Consider the following 19,049-nt stretch of genomic DNA (forward strand, 5'->3'; position numbering starts at 1 on the left):
CCAAGTGCTGCGATCAAAGGCATGAGCCACCATTCATACAAATAAAAATAAATCTTTTTTGCCCATTGTCATGGTGCACACGCCTTTCATCCCAGCACTCAGGAGGCAGAGGCAGGCAGATTTCTGAGTTTGAGGCCAGACTAATATACAGAATGAGTTCCAGGACAGCCAGGGCTACACAGAGAAACCCTGTCTCAAAAAAACAAGAGGGGAAAATCATTTTAATTTTCATTTATTTATTATTTATTACTTACTCACTCTGTAAACTAGGCTAGCCTCAAACTCAGAGATCTGCCTTCCTCCCAGGTCCTGAGATTAAAGGCTTATGCCACTACACCCAGCCATGATTGTAATTTTATATTAAATTTTGAAAGCAGGAAGTTTGAATCTTGCAGGCTTGTTCCTAGGTCCCCATCCACTCCACAGGTTCACTCAATTCATTTGAGGCTGATTTACCATATAATCCCTGGGAAATTTATTTTGTTTCCTGGTGCTGGGCGTGATGACAGAGGCCTTTAATCCTAGCACAAGGGAGGCAGAGGCAGGTGTATCTTGAGAGTTGGACACCAGCCTGGGCTACAGAGTGAGTTCCAGGTGAGCAAAGGCTGCACAAGGAAACCATGTCTCAGAACAAACAAAGTTCTCTTTTTATAGAGATAAATATAAAATAAATCTTAGCCAGTCATGTTAGCATATGCCATTAGTCCCAGCACTAGGGGAGCAGAGGCAGGTGGATCTCTGTGAGTTCTAAGGCAGCCTTGTCTACAAAGTGAATTCCAGGACAGCCAAGATTGTTACACACAGAAACCCTGTCTTGAAAAAATCAAAAAATAAAATAAAAAAAATATTCAAAATAATTTTTTTAATGCTGCGGTCATGGAGATGAAGCTCTAGTGGTAGATTGTTTGCAGAGCGTGGAAGAGGCCTTGAGTTCAGTGTTTAGCACCACATAAACTGGGTGTGGGGGTGAATCACAGTACTTAGGAGGTAGAGCCAGGAACATCAGGAGTTGAAGGTGGAAGGGACTAGAGAAATGGATCAGTAAATTAAGCATGTTGGCTGCTCTTGCAGAGGAGCACAGTTTGGTTCCCAGCATCCTCATCAGGTGGATTATAACCGTCTGTAACTAGTTCCGGGTGTGTCATGCCTCTGACACCTGCACTTTTACTCACATGTAGACACATAACTAAATATAAAATAAATTGGCACTGGAGAGACGGCTCAGAGGTTAAGAGCACTTGTTACTCTTCTAGAAAACCTGAGTTCAATTCCCAGCACCCAGATGGTGACTCACAACTACTTGTAACTCCAGTTCCTGGGAATCCAACACCCTCTCTGATCATCACAGTATACACATGGTGCACAGGCATACATATAGCCAAAGCAGTCATATACATAAAATAAAAGCTAACCTCAAAGAATAAAAGAAAATAATTCTGGCTGGTGAGATGATCCTGAAGGTAGAGATCATTTCCCTAGTATACGTGATGGCCCATGATGGAAGCAGAACACTAACTGACAGGTTATCATCCAACATCCATATGTACACCACAGCATGCATGCACCTATGCTATACACATCACACACAAAAATAATACAGAATTGTAATTAAAAAATATTCTCTGAGTGAGCTCAATTCTTAAAACAGTTCCCTAATGTGTGCCACAGCCTTGGTTTCAATTTTTAGCACTACAAAAGTTAGTAAATAAAGATGTTACATGATAAAAATCTTTCATTGTAACTTTTATTCCTTTGTTGGGGGTTTTTTATTTACAAGATTAAATTAACATTGAATCTACATAACAAATAATTAGCCATGTTAAGTGTGCATCTGGCGTGTACAACCATACATGGTTAAGAACTTACTTTTTTTTTTTTTTTTTTTTTTTTTAATTTGTTTGGTTTCCCTAGATTTGTTTTTTGGTTGGTTGGTTTGAAACATGGTGTCTGTGTCTTAGGCTGACCTCAGCCTCAGCCTCCTACGTGCTGTAATTACAGGCATGAGCCACTGCCCAACTTCGTTGGAGAACTTTTCAGCACCACAGAATAGCCTGTAATTGTGATCACTTGTCATTTTCTGGCTCCTCAGCTGCCTTTTTTGATGACTCCACATAAATGGAGCCAAATACATACATATACACCATTGTGTTTGATTTCTTGAATTCAGGGTAATATTTTGAGAGTTCAAGTTGTGGCATATATTAACACTTCATTCCTTTTTAGAGCTTGAGTGTTAGACTACAATTCACTTGATCATTTATTGATAGACATTTAGATTATTTCTACCTTTTAGACATAAAGAATAGCATTGTAGGGGGCTGGAGAGATGGCTCAGAGGTTAAGAGCACTGACTGCTCTTCCAGAGGTCCTGAGTTCAATTCCCAGCAACCACATGGTGGCTCGCAACCATCTGTAATAAGATCTGGTGCCCTCTTCTGGCCTGCAGTCATACATGCTGTATACATAATAAATAAATAAATCTTTAAAAAAAAAAAAAAAAGAATAGCATTGTAAACATTTGTATAAAATGTCTATGTGGCCTGAAGTTGGTGGCATAGGCTTTTAATCTCAGCACTCGGAGACAGAGGCAGGCTTATCCTCGAGGCCAGCCTGGTCAACAAAGTGAGTTCCAGGATAGCCAGGGCTGTTAGACAACTCTGTATTGACTACAGTTTTCTATTCTGTGTGTGTGTGTGTGTGTGTGTGTGTGTGTGTGTGTGTATGTGTATATGTATGCATGTGTATGTACTTGTCTGTGCAAACGAGTATGAAAGACAAAGGTTAACAGTGGAACTGTTTTTGTCAATTGCTTTCTACCTTTTGGGTGTGCTCTGCCCCACTCTTGGCGTCTGTAGCCTCCGCCATAAGTTTTAACCATCTTAGTCTTTAAGAGGGGGTCTCTGAACTTGAAGCTTGTTGATTAGGTCAGATTGGCTGCCAGTAATTTTCCTATCTCTGCCTCCCCGCCCCGGGATACATACATACAATACATACTACTGCACCTGACTGTTGCTTTGTTTTGTTTCCTTTTTTAAGAAGGGTTTCTCTGTGTGGCTCTGGCTGGCTTTTTTTAAATGTGGGTTCTGAACTCACTTGATCCTCTTAAACTTTATACATTACTCGGGAGTGGTGCCTATGCCATAGGCACACGTGGAAGTCAGGGGACGGGTCTCTCTGTGTAGCTCTGACTGTCCTGGAACTGATCTGTAGACCAGACTGGCCTTGAATTCAAGAGATTCACCTGGCCCTGCCTCCCTGAGTGCTGGGATTAAAGGTGTGTACCACCTTCACCCAGTTTAGTTAGGATTTCTATGGCTATGATAAAGCACTGATCAGAAGTTTAGGGGAAGGAAAGGGTTTATTTCAACCTTTCTCTGTGTAGCCCTGGCTGTCCTGGAATTCACTTTGTAAATCAGGCAGGCCTCAAACACAAAGATCTGCCTGCTTCTGCCTTCCAAGTGCTGGGACTAGAGGCATGCACCACCACTGCTTGACTGGTTTATTTCATTTTAACAACTCTGAGGTTGTCACAGAGGGAAGTTAGGTAGAAACTCAAGCAGATGCTGGTGACTGCCTTCCCAAGGTTGGTACCACCCACCATGAGCCAAGCCCTCCCATATCAGTCAAGAGAATGACCCCACAGACTTGCTGTAGGATTGTCTCTCTGAGAGAAGTGACGCCTCATTCCCAGGGTTGGCACTGCCCATCATGAGCCAAACCCCCTCCCATGTCAATCAAGACACTGACCACACAGACTTCTTATAGAACTGTCTCTCTGATGGAAGTTCTTCCACCCAGCTTACTGTAGCTTGTATCAGGGTTACAAAAGAGCCCACATGGGGATTGAACTCAGGTCCTTAGACTCTATGCAGCAGCAACTTTACCCACTGAGCCATTGTATCCATTCATTTCCTTGTTTATTTAATTACATTTTATTCATTTGTAGGTGGAAGACATCCCAGAGTATGCCTGTGGAGGTCAAGGAACAACTTTATATAAAGTTGTTAATCTCTTTCTACGTGAGGGTCCTAGAGATGGAACATTATGGGGTCTCACTATGTAGCCCAGGGTGGCCTTGAACTCAGAATAATTCTCCTGCCTCAACCTCAAGAGTTTTGGAACCTGCTGAGCAGTAGTTTTGCATGCCTTTAATCCCAGCAGGCAGATCTCTGAGTTTGAGGCCAGCCTGGTCTGCAAATGGAGTTCCAGGACTGTCAGGGCTGCACAGAGAAACCTTGTCTCAAAAAACAACAAAAAAACCTTTTTATTATATTTATGTTGTATATGTATCTGTATGCATACACTCTTGCATACATGAGCAAGGGAGTTGCTTCTTGTTTTCTACTGTGTGTATTCTAGGAGTCAAACTCAAGTGGACAATCTTGGGAGCAAACACAGCACCAACTGAGCCTGAGCTGTCTTGCTGGCCCTTGTGTTAATATTCTGATCCTGCCCCTTGGCGCCACCCTATGCCCTTAAGGGAAAACTCCGCCCATTTCTCCCCCCCCTCCCTTCTTCCCCTTCCTCCCACGAGGTGTGCGTACCCTCTCCCCCGTCTCTTTCTCTCTTCCCCCACTAAATCTCTTCACTGAGCGCTGTCTGCATGACTTCTTTGTCTCTCACCCACCACAGGGCACCTTGGCTCTCTACCTGCCAGAGCCTTCTTTATACAATTCATAACACCTTGGGTTGCCCATTTTTAATTTGTCATTCTGAGATTATGTTGTAAGAGTTGTTGCCACATATTCTGAATACTAGACACTGATCAGACATAAGATTTGCAAGCATTTCCTGTCTTTGTGCGTTCCTTCGCTTTTTGCAATATCCTTGGTACTTTTTCTTTTTAGTGTATATGACTGTTTTTGTCTGCCTCTGTGTTTGTGTGCCACATGCATTCATGGTGCCTGAAGAGCATCAGATCCCTGGAGCTGGAGTTACAGACAGTTGAGAGCCACCATGCAGATGCTGGGAATTGAACTCAGGTCCTTTGGAAGAGCAGCCAGGGGATGTGCTTAATCGCTGAGCCATCTCTCCAGTTCATCCTTTGCATTTTTATTAATTTTTTATATCCTTGTTCATACTTGTGCTAACTTTGTCTGCTAGTGTGTTGTCAAATTCCAACCTCATGGAAATGTGTTCTAATTTTATTTGCATGTATATTATTATATATTTCTGCATATATATTAGCCTTATCCTTAAAATACTGCATTAATTTTTTTTCCTATCTTTTTAAGCAAGGACTTAATATGTAATCCAGACTGGACTCAAACTCATGATGTTCCTGCCTCAGCCTCCCTAACGTTGGGATTACTAGATTTATTTAAAGACTTTTTTAAAAAGGGACTGGAGCAATGGCTCAGTAATTAAGAGTGCTTTCTATTCTTGCAGAAGACCAGAGTTCAGTTCCCAATACCCACATTCGGCAGCTCTCGTATAACTCTAGCTTCAGGAGATCCATTGTCCTCTTCTGGCACACACACACACACACACTCACACATACTCACACTCACACACCATTGTACAAACACAGTCACATACGTTGTTTTTATTTATTTGTTTGTTTATGAATGATTGTGTAGGTCTAGAGAGATGATTTAATGGGTAAAATGCTTGCTGCTCAAGTGTGAGTACCAGTGTTCAGAACCCCAAGCACCCAAATAAAGCCAGATGGTTATGGCCGCCTGCCTATGATCTCAGTACGCTAAAGGCAGAGAGAGAGAGAGAGGCTGTCGCTTTGACCAGCTGGCTAAGTAGTGTAACCTCAGTCTGAGAGCTCTGAGTTCAGGGAGGATACTCAGTAGAGAGTGATCCAGAGAGTTAGCAGATACTAACCTCCAACCTTCAGGCACATGCACACCCCCAAACACATAGACAACAGCCCTCTTCCAATTTTTTGTTTGCATAAACAATTATTTTTTTCCTGTTTGCTGTGGGATGGTCTGTATGTCAAGTGTGTTGCTGATTGGTCAATAAATAAATCACTGACTGACCAGTGGCTAGGCAGGAAGTATAGGCGGGACAAGGAGGAGAATAAAGCTGGGAAGTGGAAGGCTGAGTCAGAGAGACACTGCCAGCCACCACAATGACAAACAGCTTGTGAAGATGCCGGTAAGCCATGTGCCACGTGGCAAAGTATAGATTAATAGAAATGGATTAATTTAAGCTGTAAGAACAGTTAGCAAGAAGCCTGCCCCGGCCATACAGTTTGTAACCAATATAAGTCTCTGTGTTTACTTGGTTGGGTCTGAGAGGCTGTGGGACTGGCAGGTGAGAGAGATTTGTCCTGACTGTGGGCCAGGCAGGAAAACTCTAGCTACACCTGTTGAATTGTGCTTACCAAATAGTCTAAGATAAGTACACCCTCTTCTTGCAGAGTAATACAGCATCTGGTGGAATGACACGACGGAACACCTACGTGTGCAGTGAGAGATCTGCAACGGACAGACACTCAGTCATTCAGAACGGCAAAGAAAACAGGTAGGAGGTTTTTACCTAGAAAATGTTTTCTCCCAAAAGAAGTGGTAGTATGTTACTTCTCACTTTTATAATCAAAATTCAAATGGTTATTGGTTATTCTTTAAAGGTAAGTAAACTTTAAATGCTAATTTTTAGCAAAATATTGGGATTCCAGATTCTTCTCTTTGTCCAGAGCACCTATCCCTATGGTTGGCTATGTGTGACAAGGAAAAGTTGAGGTTGAACCAGTGAGGTTTCTTCTGGAAGACTCTTAGCATGCCATGGTTTTTTAAAATGGTGAGTAGGGGAATGGAAGAGATTTTGTGTATGTTCATCTTTGGAACAGGGTCTCAGTTGGGGTTTAGGTACAGTGCCATAATAATGTGCATGGTTCCATTTCTAGCTCTACGATAACAATAATAATAACTTAAGCTGGGTGGTGGTGGTAGAGGTCTTTAATTCCTAGCACTCTGGAGGCAGAGGCAGGCGCATCTCCAGGTTCAAGGCCAGTCTTGCCACCAGGTGCAGATGGCCAGTAGTAATATAGTCTCCCCCTCAGAGAAACGCTCTTGAGACTGTAGGAACATGGAGAGTCCATCTTCTGCATGACTTGAAACACTAATAACATCATGTGTCTGTAAGTAGATTATATCAGAGTTATGAAATAAGAAAGTGAGGGCTGGAGAGATGGTTCTGTGATAAAGAGCACTGTCTGCTCTTCCAGAGGACCCATGTTTGATTTCCAGCACCCACATGGGACTGACTCAACAACCATCTGGAACTCCAGTCCTAGGCGTCTGATTTTCTCTTCTGACTTCCACAGGCATTAGGCAGGCAAAACAACCATACATATATCTGGTTGTCTTCTGAAACTCAGGAAATCTAAATGTGAACTCCTGTACAACAACAAAAAAGGATCTGGGCATGCCTTTAATTCCAGCACTAGGGAGGCGGAGACAGGCTCATGGATCTCTGAGATCCAAGCCAGCCTGGTCTACAGATCAAGTTAGTTTCAGAGGGCTACATACCCAGAAAAACCCTGTTTCAGAACAAAAGAAAGAAAGAAAATGGGATTAGGTTGATCTAGAAACCATGAAGTACTATTGATTTGTGGGGGAAGGGAAAAGAAATCTAGTTGGTGGGATTTAGTTAAATGCATATTCTGTATAAAATAAACCAAATTCTGAGTGAGGAGATACAAAGCAGAGTAAGTCTCAGAGAACTCCAAGATGAGTTCAAGTTACCTTTTGCTGTCCTCTGACTTGAGTCTTGACCACTGTCTGGTCATATTTAGCATGCACGCACACCAGAAAAGGTCATTGGCTCTCTTGGAACTGCAGTTATAGATGAGCTGCCCACTGTATGCGCAAGTGTAACCCTGAGGTTCAGTCAACAGTAGAACAGTGAGAAGCACTGAGTTAGGGTGATAGTAGTCATCCTTTTTTACTTAAGGCTTGAAGCTCTTGATCTTCCCTGCCTCCACCCTCAAGTACTGCTATTACAGATGTGTGGACCACCACACGTGTCTTATGACATTAGTTTGTTTTATTGAATTGATTTCTGTCTGTTTTTTTTTTCTTTAAAGTTTTTCAAGACAGGGTTTCTCTGTGTAGTTTTGGTGCCTGTCCTGAATCTCGCTCTATAGACCAGGCTGGCCTTGAACTCACAGAGATCTGCCTGGCTCTGCCTCCCGAGTGCTGGGATTAAAGGCATGCGCCACCACCACCTGGTTGTGAATTTTTTTTTTTTAATAATTTTTATTTTATGTGCATTGGTGTTTTGCTTGAATGTATGTCTGTGTAACGGTGTCAGATCCCCTGGAACTGTAGTTAACAGACAGTTGTGAGCTGCTATGTGGGTCCTGGGATTTGAACCCTGGTCCTCTGGAAGAGCAGCCAGTGCTCTTCTGAGCCATCTCTCCAGACCCTTATCAGTGAATTTTTAAAAATACCATATTCTGCCGGGTGGTGGTGGCGCACACCTTTAATCCCAGCACTTGGGAGGCAGAGCCAGGCGGATCTCTGTGAGTTTGAAGCCAGCCTGGGCTACAGAGCGAGATCCAGGAAAGGCACCAAAACTAAACGGAGAAAACCTGTCTTGAAAAACAAAAAAACAAAACAAAAAAAAGCCATATTCTGACATTTTTCTGATTCCTGGTCCTTTGTGGGGTTTTTTGTTTTTGTGCATAGGTAGGTGTTTGTTTTGTTTGTAGTTTTGTTGTTGGTTCTTTTTTGAACTAGGTCTCAGAACCTGGAAGTCATTATGTAAGTAGCTGTCCTTTGCCCCCAGAATACTGAGATCAAGTAACCCGATGAAAGCAGCTTTAAGGGAGACAGGGTTATTTGGATCATAAAGCCAGGTTCCAGTTCATCCCTGCAGGGCTGGCAAGGCAGAGCTTCAACAGTGGTCATATCCACAGGTAAGAGCAGAGAGGATGAATGAATGCGCTCAACTCACTCTCTCTACTCATATAATTTAGGATGCAAATCCAGGGTTTCCCACATTAATTAATAGAATTAAGACAGTTTTCCACAAGCATGCCCATAGGCCTGGTCTAGACAGCCCCTCATTGAGTCTTCCAAAGAGGGGGGGGGGGGGGGACACACATGTAAATGTCAGAGAACAACATTCAGCAATTAGTCTTTCTCTTTCCCCCATCTAGGTGCAGGGGGTGAAACTCAGGTCATCAGACCCTTATCCACTTACCCGTTTGCCAGCCTTTATTCTTGATAGTACTCTGGTTTGGGTAGATTTTCTTTTAGCACAGTTCCAGTCTCAAGTTTTTCAAGGATTTCTAGATCACAAGTGACTTAGAAGGTAACGGAAAAGCCTAGAATTTCTGTTAGGGAATTCCTTCTACAGGACTCAGAAGCTGTTGTTTCATGGCCCTTGTTTTTGAAAACCTTCTTAGTTGTTAAACTACTAAACATCCCTTTGGGACTTTAAAGTATGGGAGGTGCCATTCTCTGGGCAGGGGTCCTGAACTGCATAAACAGGAGGAAGCATGTTGAGCACAAACCCTAGTCAGACCTTGTATAAGGGTTGAGGTATAGAGCCCCTCTGCTCTGTATTTATGGCTGTCTATGTGTGCACACACTTAATCTCTAACACTGTTCTACTTCACCAGCTCACTTTTTCTAAATCGCTATTCAGTCTTTGAAAATAGTTTAAAGATGTCTGTATTTAATTTTCTCTCTCTCTCTCTCTCTCTCTCTCACACACACACACACACGCACACACACACACACACACACACACACACACACACACACACACACACACACGGTTTCTCTACATAGCCCTGGTTGTCCTGGAAGAACTCACTCTAGGCCAGAGATCCACCTGCCTCTCAAGTGATGGGATTAAAGGCATGTGCCAGCATGCCCTGCTTGTCTTTATCTTATTTAATTTCTTTGCAGTCATTCCTTTCTGTGTTCTCCTGAAGATAGCCTCTTTTAGGGGGTTATTGTTGGTTTTAAAAAATAAGCGGCACTGGTTACTGTGCGAGGAAAGGTCAGAGGCATGTGTGGAGGAGGGGGAGGGAGCAGAAGAGAGGGGAGGAGTCTGTGTCCAGCTTTGTAAGGATGCCCCTGCACATGCGCAGGTGGGCTTATGGAGCTACGCCATGAATGCGCTGATTGCGTAACCTCGCTGTGCACACTTGCACAGTCATGCAGCACGCTGATGAGGTAAAACCCCTTACTTAGCTACTGAACTGCGCATGTGCGGTCATATAGCTGGAGTGAGGGCAGAATCTTAACATTCCAGACTTTTTGCCTGCTATAAAAAAGTGGGTGAATAGGAATAGGGGCATCGCTTCTCCTGAAAAACTGCTTCCAGCTGACTTGGTGGGTGTTGGTTGACTCTTGGGGGTTGGGTAAGGGGGCTCCTGAGGTAGACAGGCGTCCTGGGATGGTAGGCTGTTGTCTGCTGCCTTGGACCTGTCCATCATCCCTCTCGGCCTGGGACTCTGGCTGCTTGTGTCTGGGACACTGAAGTATATCTGACTTGTACAGATGGATTCAAGCTGGTCTCTGGAGCTCGGAGAAATTTTGAACATATTAAGAAGCAGCCATGAGAAAATTAAACTCTTGGGCTGGTGACCATTGTAGTGTTTAGTACTCTGCTTATATTGGTTAGTGTTAATGACAGGGAGGGAGGGAGGGAGGGAGGAGGGAGGAGGAGGAGGAGGAGAGAAGAGAGATTGGAACATGTTTGTTTTTTTGTTTTTTTTGTTTTTTTTTTTTTTTCGTTTTTCGAGACAGGGTTTCTCTGTGTAGCTTTGCGCCTTTCCTGGGACTCGCTTGGTAGCCCAGGCTGGCCTCGAACTCACAGAGATCCACCTGGCTCTGCCTCCCGAGTGCTGGGATTAAAGGCGTGCGCCACCACCGCCCGGCCTGGAACATGTTTTTAATTTTTACCTGAGATAAGCTTTATCAGAGATTATTTTAAGGCACCTGTTTCCTTTGTTCGTTTAGCAGCCAAGAGACACAGGTGATCAATTGTTGAGAGCATTTAACAGTAATAGATGGTTATATTAAAGTCTGTTTTTGCAGAGCCCAGGCGCTTTTGGGTCTGGGGTGTAAATACGTTTTGATTGTTACGGTTCCTTTACTACCTGGGTATACTTGATGGTCCTTGGACTCCGGCTCTATGGTGATCCTGTAACAATTAGCTGAGTAGTTAATTAGAAGAGGGAACTAGGAAGAGAAAAGCTTGTGTGGTGAGTCCTCATTCTTCTGGAGTTGGGGACAATGTAGTGGATCCTGATGTCCTCTGGAACTTGAGAGAGAGCAGGGCCCTGTCTCAGTCACTGTACGTGAGAAACACTGCTGACCGGTCTGGAGAGAGGCACATGGAGGGAGCAAATGAGATGAAAGCTCCTACCTTAGCTGGAAAATCTTTTCCTATTAAGTAACCCTAAAGTACAATTAAGTCTGGTGAGGTGGGTAAGGCTGTCCTCCCTACCCCAACAATAGGGAAACATTGAGGTGGGACCCCAAAACTCCCTCAGGATTGAGTAAGTCGCTTGGTATCCAACAGGACCAGGCAAGACCTATAGGTACAGGGGCATGAAGAGAACATGTGCAGATACTCTGCAACACTGACTGATTCTTCCTCAAAGTATAAGACCTAGCTAAAGGAAAGTAAAATTCATATTTTAAGTATTAACTATTTGATTAAAATTATTGAATTATTTTTTTGTTATATTAAAAGTGTGCATGCATGCGTGCGTGCACGTGAGTGTGTTTGAATGAATATGCCTGCAAACTCTAGAAAAGGGTACTAGATCTCCTGAAGCTTTAGTTAGAATTCTGGTCCTCAAGCCGGGGCAATGGTGGCACACACCTTTAATCCCAGCACTCGGGAGGCAGAGCCAGGCGGATCTCTGTGAGTTCGAGGCCAGCCTGGGCTACAGAGTGAGTTCCAGGAAAGGCACAAAGCTACACAGAGAAACCCTGTCTCGGGGGGGAAAAAAAAACAACAGAACAGTCTCTTGTCTACACCCAAGCCCTTTTCCTTCTCCAAGTCTTTAAGACCACTTATGTTCTCCAGAGAAGTCAAGCAGCTCCTGCTTTTTCTGTTCTTGGTCTGTTCATTCACATGTTGACCCTAGCTCCCAGTTTGGTAAAAATTGTCAGCTCCTAGGCAGACCAATCAAATGTATTGACCACTGTCTGGATTTGAACAGAGTACAAGAGATGGGCCAATGAGACAGACAACTTAGCAGGTGAAAAGCCTTTGTCGTTTGCCATACAGACCTCATGACTGGAGTTTGACCCCTAGAACCCATTATAGGTGGAAAGAGGAAACAGGTCCTAGGGTACTGCTCCATGTGAGTGAGTTTGTCTGAGTCCGTTGTGCAAGGTAACGCTGAAGACATTAAGTCACTAAGATACTCTTGCCGTAAATAGCCCATATGCTGATTTTTCCCATCTTGCTAAGAAGGGAGCAAATGTCTTCTGAGTGGGAAGGTTCTAAACTCTGTTGTTCAAATGACATAGGATACTCTGATGGGTAAGTTTCTATGCTCATGATTTCAGTCATTCATTTAAAAGGGAACAGGTGAAAGGTACTATGTACTTGTGCTACATTCATTTTACCCCCTAAATTTATATAGAGACATCATTTTTTTAAGATTTATTTATTTATTATGTATACAGTGTTCTGCTTGCATGTATCCCTTCACGTTAGAAGAGGGAGCCAGATCTCATCACAGATGGTTGTGAGCCACCATGTAGTTGCTGGGAATTGAACTCAAGACCTCTGGCAGAACAGCCAGTGCTCTTAACCTCTGAGCCATCTCTCCAGCCCTATAGAGACATCTTTAGGATGTGTTTTATTTTATGCAGAGCTTGTAGGGCACATATAGAAGTATTCAAACATGCAAACTGTTATTTTCTTTAAGATAATGAACTTTTTGTTTTGTTTTTTTTTGTTTTTCGAGACAGGGTTTCTCTGTGTAGCTTTGTGCCTTTCCTGGAACTCACTCTGTAGCCCAGGCTGGCCTCGAACTCACAGAGATCCTCCTGGCTCTGCCTCCCGAGTGCTGGGATTAAAGGCATGCTTCACCACCACCTGGCTAAGATAATAAACTTTTAAAACTCCTGTTTGCAGCTGGGCGGTAGTGGCACATGCCTTTAATCCCAGCACTTGGGAGGCAGAGGCAGGTGGATCTCAGTGAGTTCAAGGCCAGCCTGGTCTACAAAGTGAGATCCAGGGATTAGGGATTTAGCTCAGTGGTAGAGCGCTTGCCTAGCAAGCACAGGGCCCTGGGTTCGGTCCTCAGCTCGAGAAAAGAAAACAAAAAAGGAAAAACAAAACAAAACAAAAGTGAGATCCAGGACAGCCAGGACTGTTACACAGAGAAACCCTGTCTCAGGGGTAAAAAAAAAAAAAAAAAAAAAAAACCCTGCTGTTTGCAAAAGCAGTTAAGGGCCAGCAATTGGCCCAAATCCCCAAACAAGGTAAAGAGATTCTTAATCTCTGGAGGTCTGCAGGGGTCTGGGGAGAAGGTGTGTGCATTAGACAGCAGGCTGCTCTTTGGTCACTGTTCCATCACACTGTTGTTTCTGCCTCTGCCTGAACCCAAACCCTCTCCCAGCCTGACAGAAGTGTTCGCTTATGCAGCTAGCCCTGCCTCACTCTGTGCCACATCTACCTGTCGGCTGAGACATCAGAAGTCGATGTCCATGTCAGCCTCTGGGCACCCCAAGATGATGTTACCTCCAATAGACAGTGAAGGAGATAACTTCAAGGCTATGTAAGAAAAATGCACATTCCTTGTGAAGCTAATGTGTACCCACTGCTGCTTAATTTTGTGCTGTGGATTTTATGGTTCAAGACTTTGTTACAGTTGTCCACAAGATGTTCTTCCTCCATGTAGTTTTAGTTCAGCACATCCTGTCTCACTGTGTCAGTGTTGTCTGTGTCTGTCTGTGTATTTGCCTGTCTTCATGCCTTGGCATACTACAGAGGGTATAAGAAATCCCCACCCCAACTTGCTTTCGGCTTGTAGGATTTTACATTTATGCCATCTGTGTGCTTCTAGAAACTTTTTGGTTGCCTGTTCCTTTTCACATGCAAGACTTTCTTTCCTTTTGGCACAGTTCTCTGTGTGTAAGCAGCTTGAAAGGGAAGTAGAGGGGGAAAATGTGAGTTAGCCATTCTCTACCCTACGTTAATCTTGTCCTTGAAATGTACATATACGGTGTTCCTAAACCTTTTGAGCTTTGTCTCTTGTCCTGTTCCTTTGATAACCTTCCCTCTGAGCTTACCTTTTGCCCCTAAGTCCTGTTATAAAGTATCCCTTGGATCTTGATTCACAGTGGCTGATTTACTTCACTGTATGTAAGGAATATTGTGCTTATAAATTTTCATTTGTTATGATTTTGGGAACAAAGATGTCTCTTTTTCTGCTTTCCTAGCACTATTCCAGATCAGAGAACTCCAGTTGCTTCTACCCACAGTATTAGCAGTGCGACCACCCCAGATCGGATTCGCTTCCCAAGAGGCACGGCCAGCCGTAGCACTTTCCACGGCCAACCTCGGGAGCGGAGAACCGCAACGTATAATGGCCCACCTGCCTCACCCAGCTTGTCCCACGAAGCCACACCACTGTCCCAGACTCGAAGCCGAGGTTCCACTAATCTTTTTAGTAAATTAACTTCAAAACTCACAAGGAGGTAAGTGTCAATGTGCTGCTGGTTCTGTTGAAGCAAATACAAAGAGAAAAAGTCTTTCCTAATTGGTGAAGCTGCTGCCTGAATCCTTTCCATTCTTCCCCTTAGCCTCATATGTGTCCAACTTTAGATTTGAAAGCTTTAAAGTAGAATTACAGAACTCAGCATCTTTTCACAATACTAAAAGTTGTCTAGCGCTGGGGTAGAATTATCATTCTTTAATTATTGTTTGTATTGTTCACACATCTGTCCACATGACATATCTATTTCAGCTTAGCAGACATGAAGAAAAACACTCCCACTGTGATTGTGTCTAAACATGAAGCAAACATCTGTCTCTTCCATGTTGGCTTGATACCAAGTACCTGACCTACTGAGCTACCTCACCAGCCTGTAATTGACTCTGGAGCGTCATGGAAGTCCTTCTGTGTATTTGTCTCCTTTGTGCTTTCTGATTATGTAAGACTATCATTGACTGAAAATCCCATCGTGTAGGTGGGGGCTGTAGAGGTGGCGCAGTAAGAGTGCTTCCTAAACAAGCAGTGAGGACCAGAACCTACATAAAAAGCCACAGACGACTGCTGTGGTGGGCAGAGACAAGACAATCACTGAGGCTTACTTTCCACTACACTTTTTCTAGGTTCAGTAAAAACCCGGTTTTAAGAGCATTTGCTGCTCTTTTAGTTTAATCCCAACACTCAGGAGACAGAGGCAGGCAGGTCTCTGAATTGGAGGCCAGCCTGGTCTACAGAGCAAGTTCTGGGACAGCTAGGGCTACATACACAGAGAAGCCCTGTCCTGAAAAACGAAAGAAATGAAAAACAAAATAGCATAGATTGGGGCGGGGGGTGGGGCGGCAAAAACTGGATTGTTGAGATGGCACTTGTCACACAAGCCTAACAGGCACATCATACGTATGGATGTCAGACACAGACACATAAAATGTCTTTAAAGGAAAAAGTTAACTGTCATTTGAAGGCTTATTTTGTGATAAGTTAACCAGGTAGATATTTGCATATGTAATATGTTTGGTTTGGGTTTTTTGTTGTTTTAGATTTTGTCTTGTTCTTGTAGATTTATTTATTTTGTTTTATGGGTATGAGTGTTTTGCTCAAATGTGTGTCTGTGCACCACCACATGCATGCCTGCTGCCCGAGGAGGACAGAAGAAGGTGTCAAATTCCTGGGAACTGGAGTTCTGGACGGTTGTGAGCCATCATGTAGGTTCTGGGAATCAAACCCAAGTCCTCTGCTAGAGCAAGTGCTGTTAACCACTGAGCAATCTATGGCTCTCATTTTGGTTTTTGAGACAATATCTCTGTGTATCCCTGACCTGGAATTTGCTATGCAAACCAGTCTGGCCTCAAACTCACGGAGATCCACCTGCATCTGCCTCTGCCTCCCGAGTACTAGAGGGATTAACGTATTCAAGGTCACATCTGACTGTATAGTTTCTAATAATTTATTCATTTGTACTTTATGTGCATTGGTGTTTTGACTGCATATATGTTGGTGTGAGGGTGTCGGATCCCTGGAACAGGAGTTACAGACAGGTGTGAGCTGCTCTGTGGGTGCTGGGAATTGAACCTGCATCCTCTGGAAGAGCAGCAGTGCTCTTTACCACCAAGCCGTCTCTCCAGCCCCCCTATATAATTATTTTCTACGTACATACATATTTGTATAATATGTGAGCATCTGTATCATACACATTTTATGAGTGGTATCTATAAGTAATCCACACATATTTCTACATGTACAGTGAGTACATAGCTATATGAATAGTCTGTTTCCTAGTCTTCTCTCCACCTTATATTTCATCCCCATGGTCTGTTCTATACATGGACATGTTCCCCATTCTGTAGAAGAATGAAGATGAGGTTCAGAAAGATTAGGCACAATTTTATATCCTACACCGGAAATGTATCTGAGCCAAATCTGCCTGGCTATAGAGCCTGTGCTGCTCCCCAGGTTCATTTTCTAGTTATACTTAGTTCATGTCATACAGGGTTTGAACAGAAATTATATTAAGGTTTCTTGTTTAAACAAAATATAGATCATCATTTTTATAATTTATAGATATGTCTAATAGTTTGGGTTTGGTTTTTTTTTTAAGATTTAAAAAAAAATTTATTATTGTTTGCAAGTACCCCCTGCCTGCCAGAAGAGGTTATCAGATCCCATTATAGACGGTTGTGAGCCACCATATGGGTGCGGGGAAGTAAACTCAGGACCTGTGGAAGAACAGACAGTGCTCTTAACTACCCAGCCATCTCTCCAGCCCCTAAATTTTATTTTATGTGTATGAATGTTCTGCCTGCATGTATCTCTGTGTGTGTCTGACACCCATAGAAGTCAGAAAGAAGGCATTGGACCTCCTGAAACCTGATGCAGATAGTTGTGAGCTCCCTTGTGGGTGCCAGGAGTCAAACTTTCTGCAAGAGCATTAGTGTTCTGACCACCAGGCAATCTCACCAACCACCCCACTCCTGGCTTTTTATTGTTTACTTTTTATTTGAGGCAGGATTGTTTGTTTGTTTATTTGTTTTTCTAGGCAGGGTTTCTCTATATAGCCTGGCTGTCCTAGAACTTGCTCTGTAGCCCAGGTTGGCCCTTGAACTCATAGAGATCTGCCTGCCTCTGCCTCCAAGTGCTGGGATTTTTTTTCTTTTTTTTTTTAAATCCCTGCACTCAGGAGGCAGAGACAGGCAGATCTCTGATCCCAAGACCATTCTGCAATCTGGTTTATGGAGTGAATTCCTTGACAGCCAGGGCTTCACAAGGTTTCGAAACCCTGTCTTGAAAAATGAAAAAAAAAAAAAAAGCCAATAATAATAACTAAAATATAGGGGCTAGATTTTGAGCCAAGAGCACTGGCTGCTCTTCCAGAGGTCCTGAGTTCAATTTCCAGCAACCACATGCTGGCTCTTCTGGCATACAAGTGTAACATGCAGACAGAGCACTCATATACATAAATAAATAAACCTTTTAAAAACAGTCCTTCACTACAGTTAATTCTTTATCTTCCTCTGGACAATAATTCTCAAGCTAAAATTGTAATGCCTGAAAGGCCATGATGTTGACACTTTGATACCATGAGGGAGAGTCAAGGTGGCTAAGTATGACCATCCAGCCTGCAGCTTTGGAGAGCTTTAGGAACTCCACACGCAGAATTCCCAACCCCAGAGATAACTCAGTGGTTAAGAGTACCATAGTGATCTTGTTTTTTTTTTTTTTTTTTTTTTGGTTTTTCGAGACAGGGTTTCTCTGTGTAGCTTTGCGCCTGTCCTGGAACTCACTTGGTAGCCCAGGCTGGCCTCGAACTCACAGAGATCCGCCTGCCTCTGCCTCCTGAGTGCTGGGATTAAAGGCATGCGCCACCACCGCCCGGCCATAGTGATCTTGTAAACAACAGGACACACACACACACACACACACACACACACACACACACACACACGCTTAAAAATAAACAAATAGCCGAGCGGTGTTGACGCAGCCTTTAATCCCAGCACTCAGAAGGCAGAGCCAGGTGGATTTCTGTCAGTTCGAGGCCAGCCTGGTCTACAGAGCGAGATCCAGGACAGGCACCAAACATGAATGAATGAATGAATGAATGAATGAATGAATGAATGAATGAATGAATGAATGAATGAATGAATGACTAAGTAACTAAATAAATGAATAAATAAAACAAGTAAATCTGCTCAACACTACAGGCAGTATAAACTCCAGCCCAGACATATGTTTCTGCACCTCAGATGTTGGTCCACAAGATCCCAAGCATAGTACAACTCTTCACTGTGTCTTCCCTTCCCTCTACCTTATTTGGATATTTAAAAAAGGTTTGAGGGAAGAAAAATTAAGAAAAGTATGTATGTATTATTTAACAATAACTTTCTTTGTGAGGGGCTGAAGAGACAGCTCAATGGTTGAGCATTTACTGCTCTTTTAGAAAACCTGTGTTCCATTTCCAGCACCCACACATCTGCTGATGACTATCTGCTACCCTGATTCTACAGGACCCATCTACTTCTGGCCTCCTTGGGCCTATGTACATGTGGTAGACTTAGATAGTCTAGGCCTTCTATTGTAGGTGCATACATAAATAATTTTTAAAAGACGTTGTTGTTGAGCTTGAGAGAAGACTCGGTGGTTAAGAACACTGGCTGCTCTTCCAGAGGACCCAGGTTCAATTCCCAGCACCCTCATGGCCACTCACAGCTCTCTGTAATTCCAGTTCAAGGGATCCAACACTATCACACATACATGCAGGCAAAACATAAACAGATAGATAGACAGACAGAGAGAGAGATTGATTTTTAAAAAAGGCCTTGAGTAGGCATGTAGTTTAGTGATAAAACTCAACAAGGCCCCAGTATTGGGAGAGGAAGGTGGAGATTAATAATCATTT

At 43.3% G+C, this 19,049-nt stretch overlaps 1 protein-coding gene across 6 annotated transcripts in view; it reads left to right on the forward strand.

Annotated features, from left to right (window-relative positions):
• Positions 1-19,049, forward strand: part of Mark3 (microtubule affinity regulating kinase 3) — a 96,611-nt gene that overhangs the window by 71,841 nt on the left and 5,721 nt on the right. For 3 of the 6 annotated variants that reach the window (XM_052739069.1, XM_052739067.1, XM_052739068.1), the window contains exons 14-16: positions 6,374-6,477; positions 13,562-13,720; positions 14,385-14,642. In XM_052739069.1, coding sequence (XP_052595029.1) covers positions 6,374-6,477; positions 13,562-13,720; positions 14,385-14,642 — 521 coding nt within the window. The remainder of the gene's footprint in view (positions 1-6,373; positions 6,478-13,561; positions 13,721-14,384; positions 14,643-19,049) is intronic. The other 3 variants (XM_052739072.1, XM_052739070.1, XM_052739071.1) reach the window with 1 other exon arrangement.

Source organism: Peromyscus californicus, unplaced genomic scaffold (genome assembly GCF_007827085.1).
Source record: "Peromyscus californicus insignis strain IS unplaced genomic scaffold, ASM782708v3 Scaffold_15__1_contigs__length_86483966, whole genome shotgun sequence".
Lineage (NCBI taxonomy): Eukaryota > Metazoa > Chordata > Mammalia > Rodentia > Cricetidae > Peromyscus > Peromyscus californicus.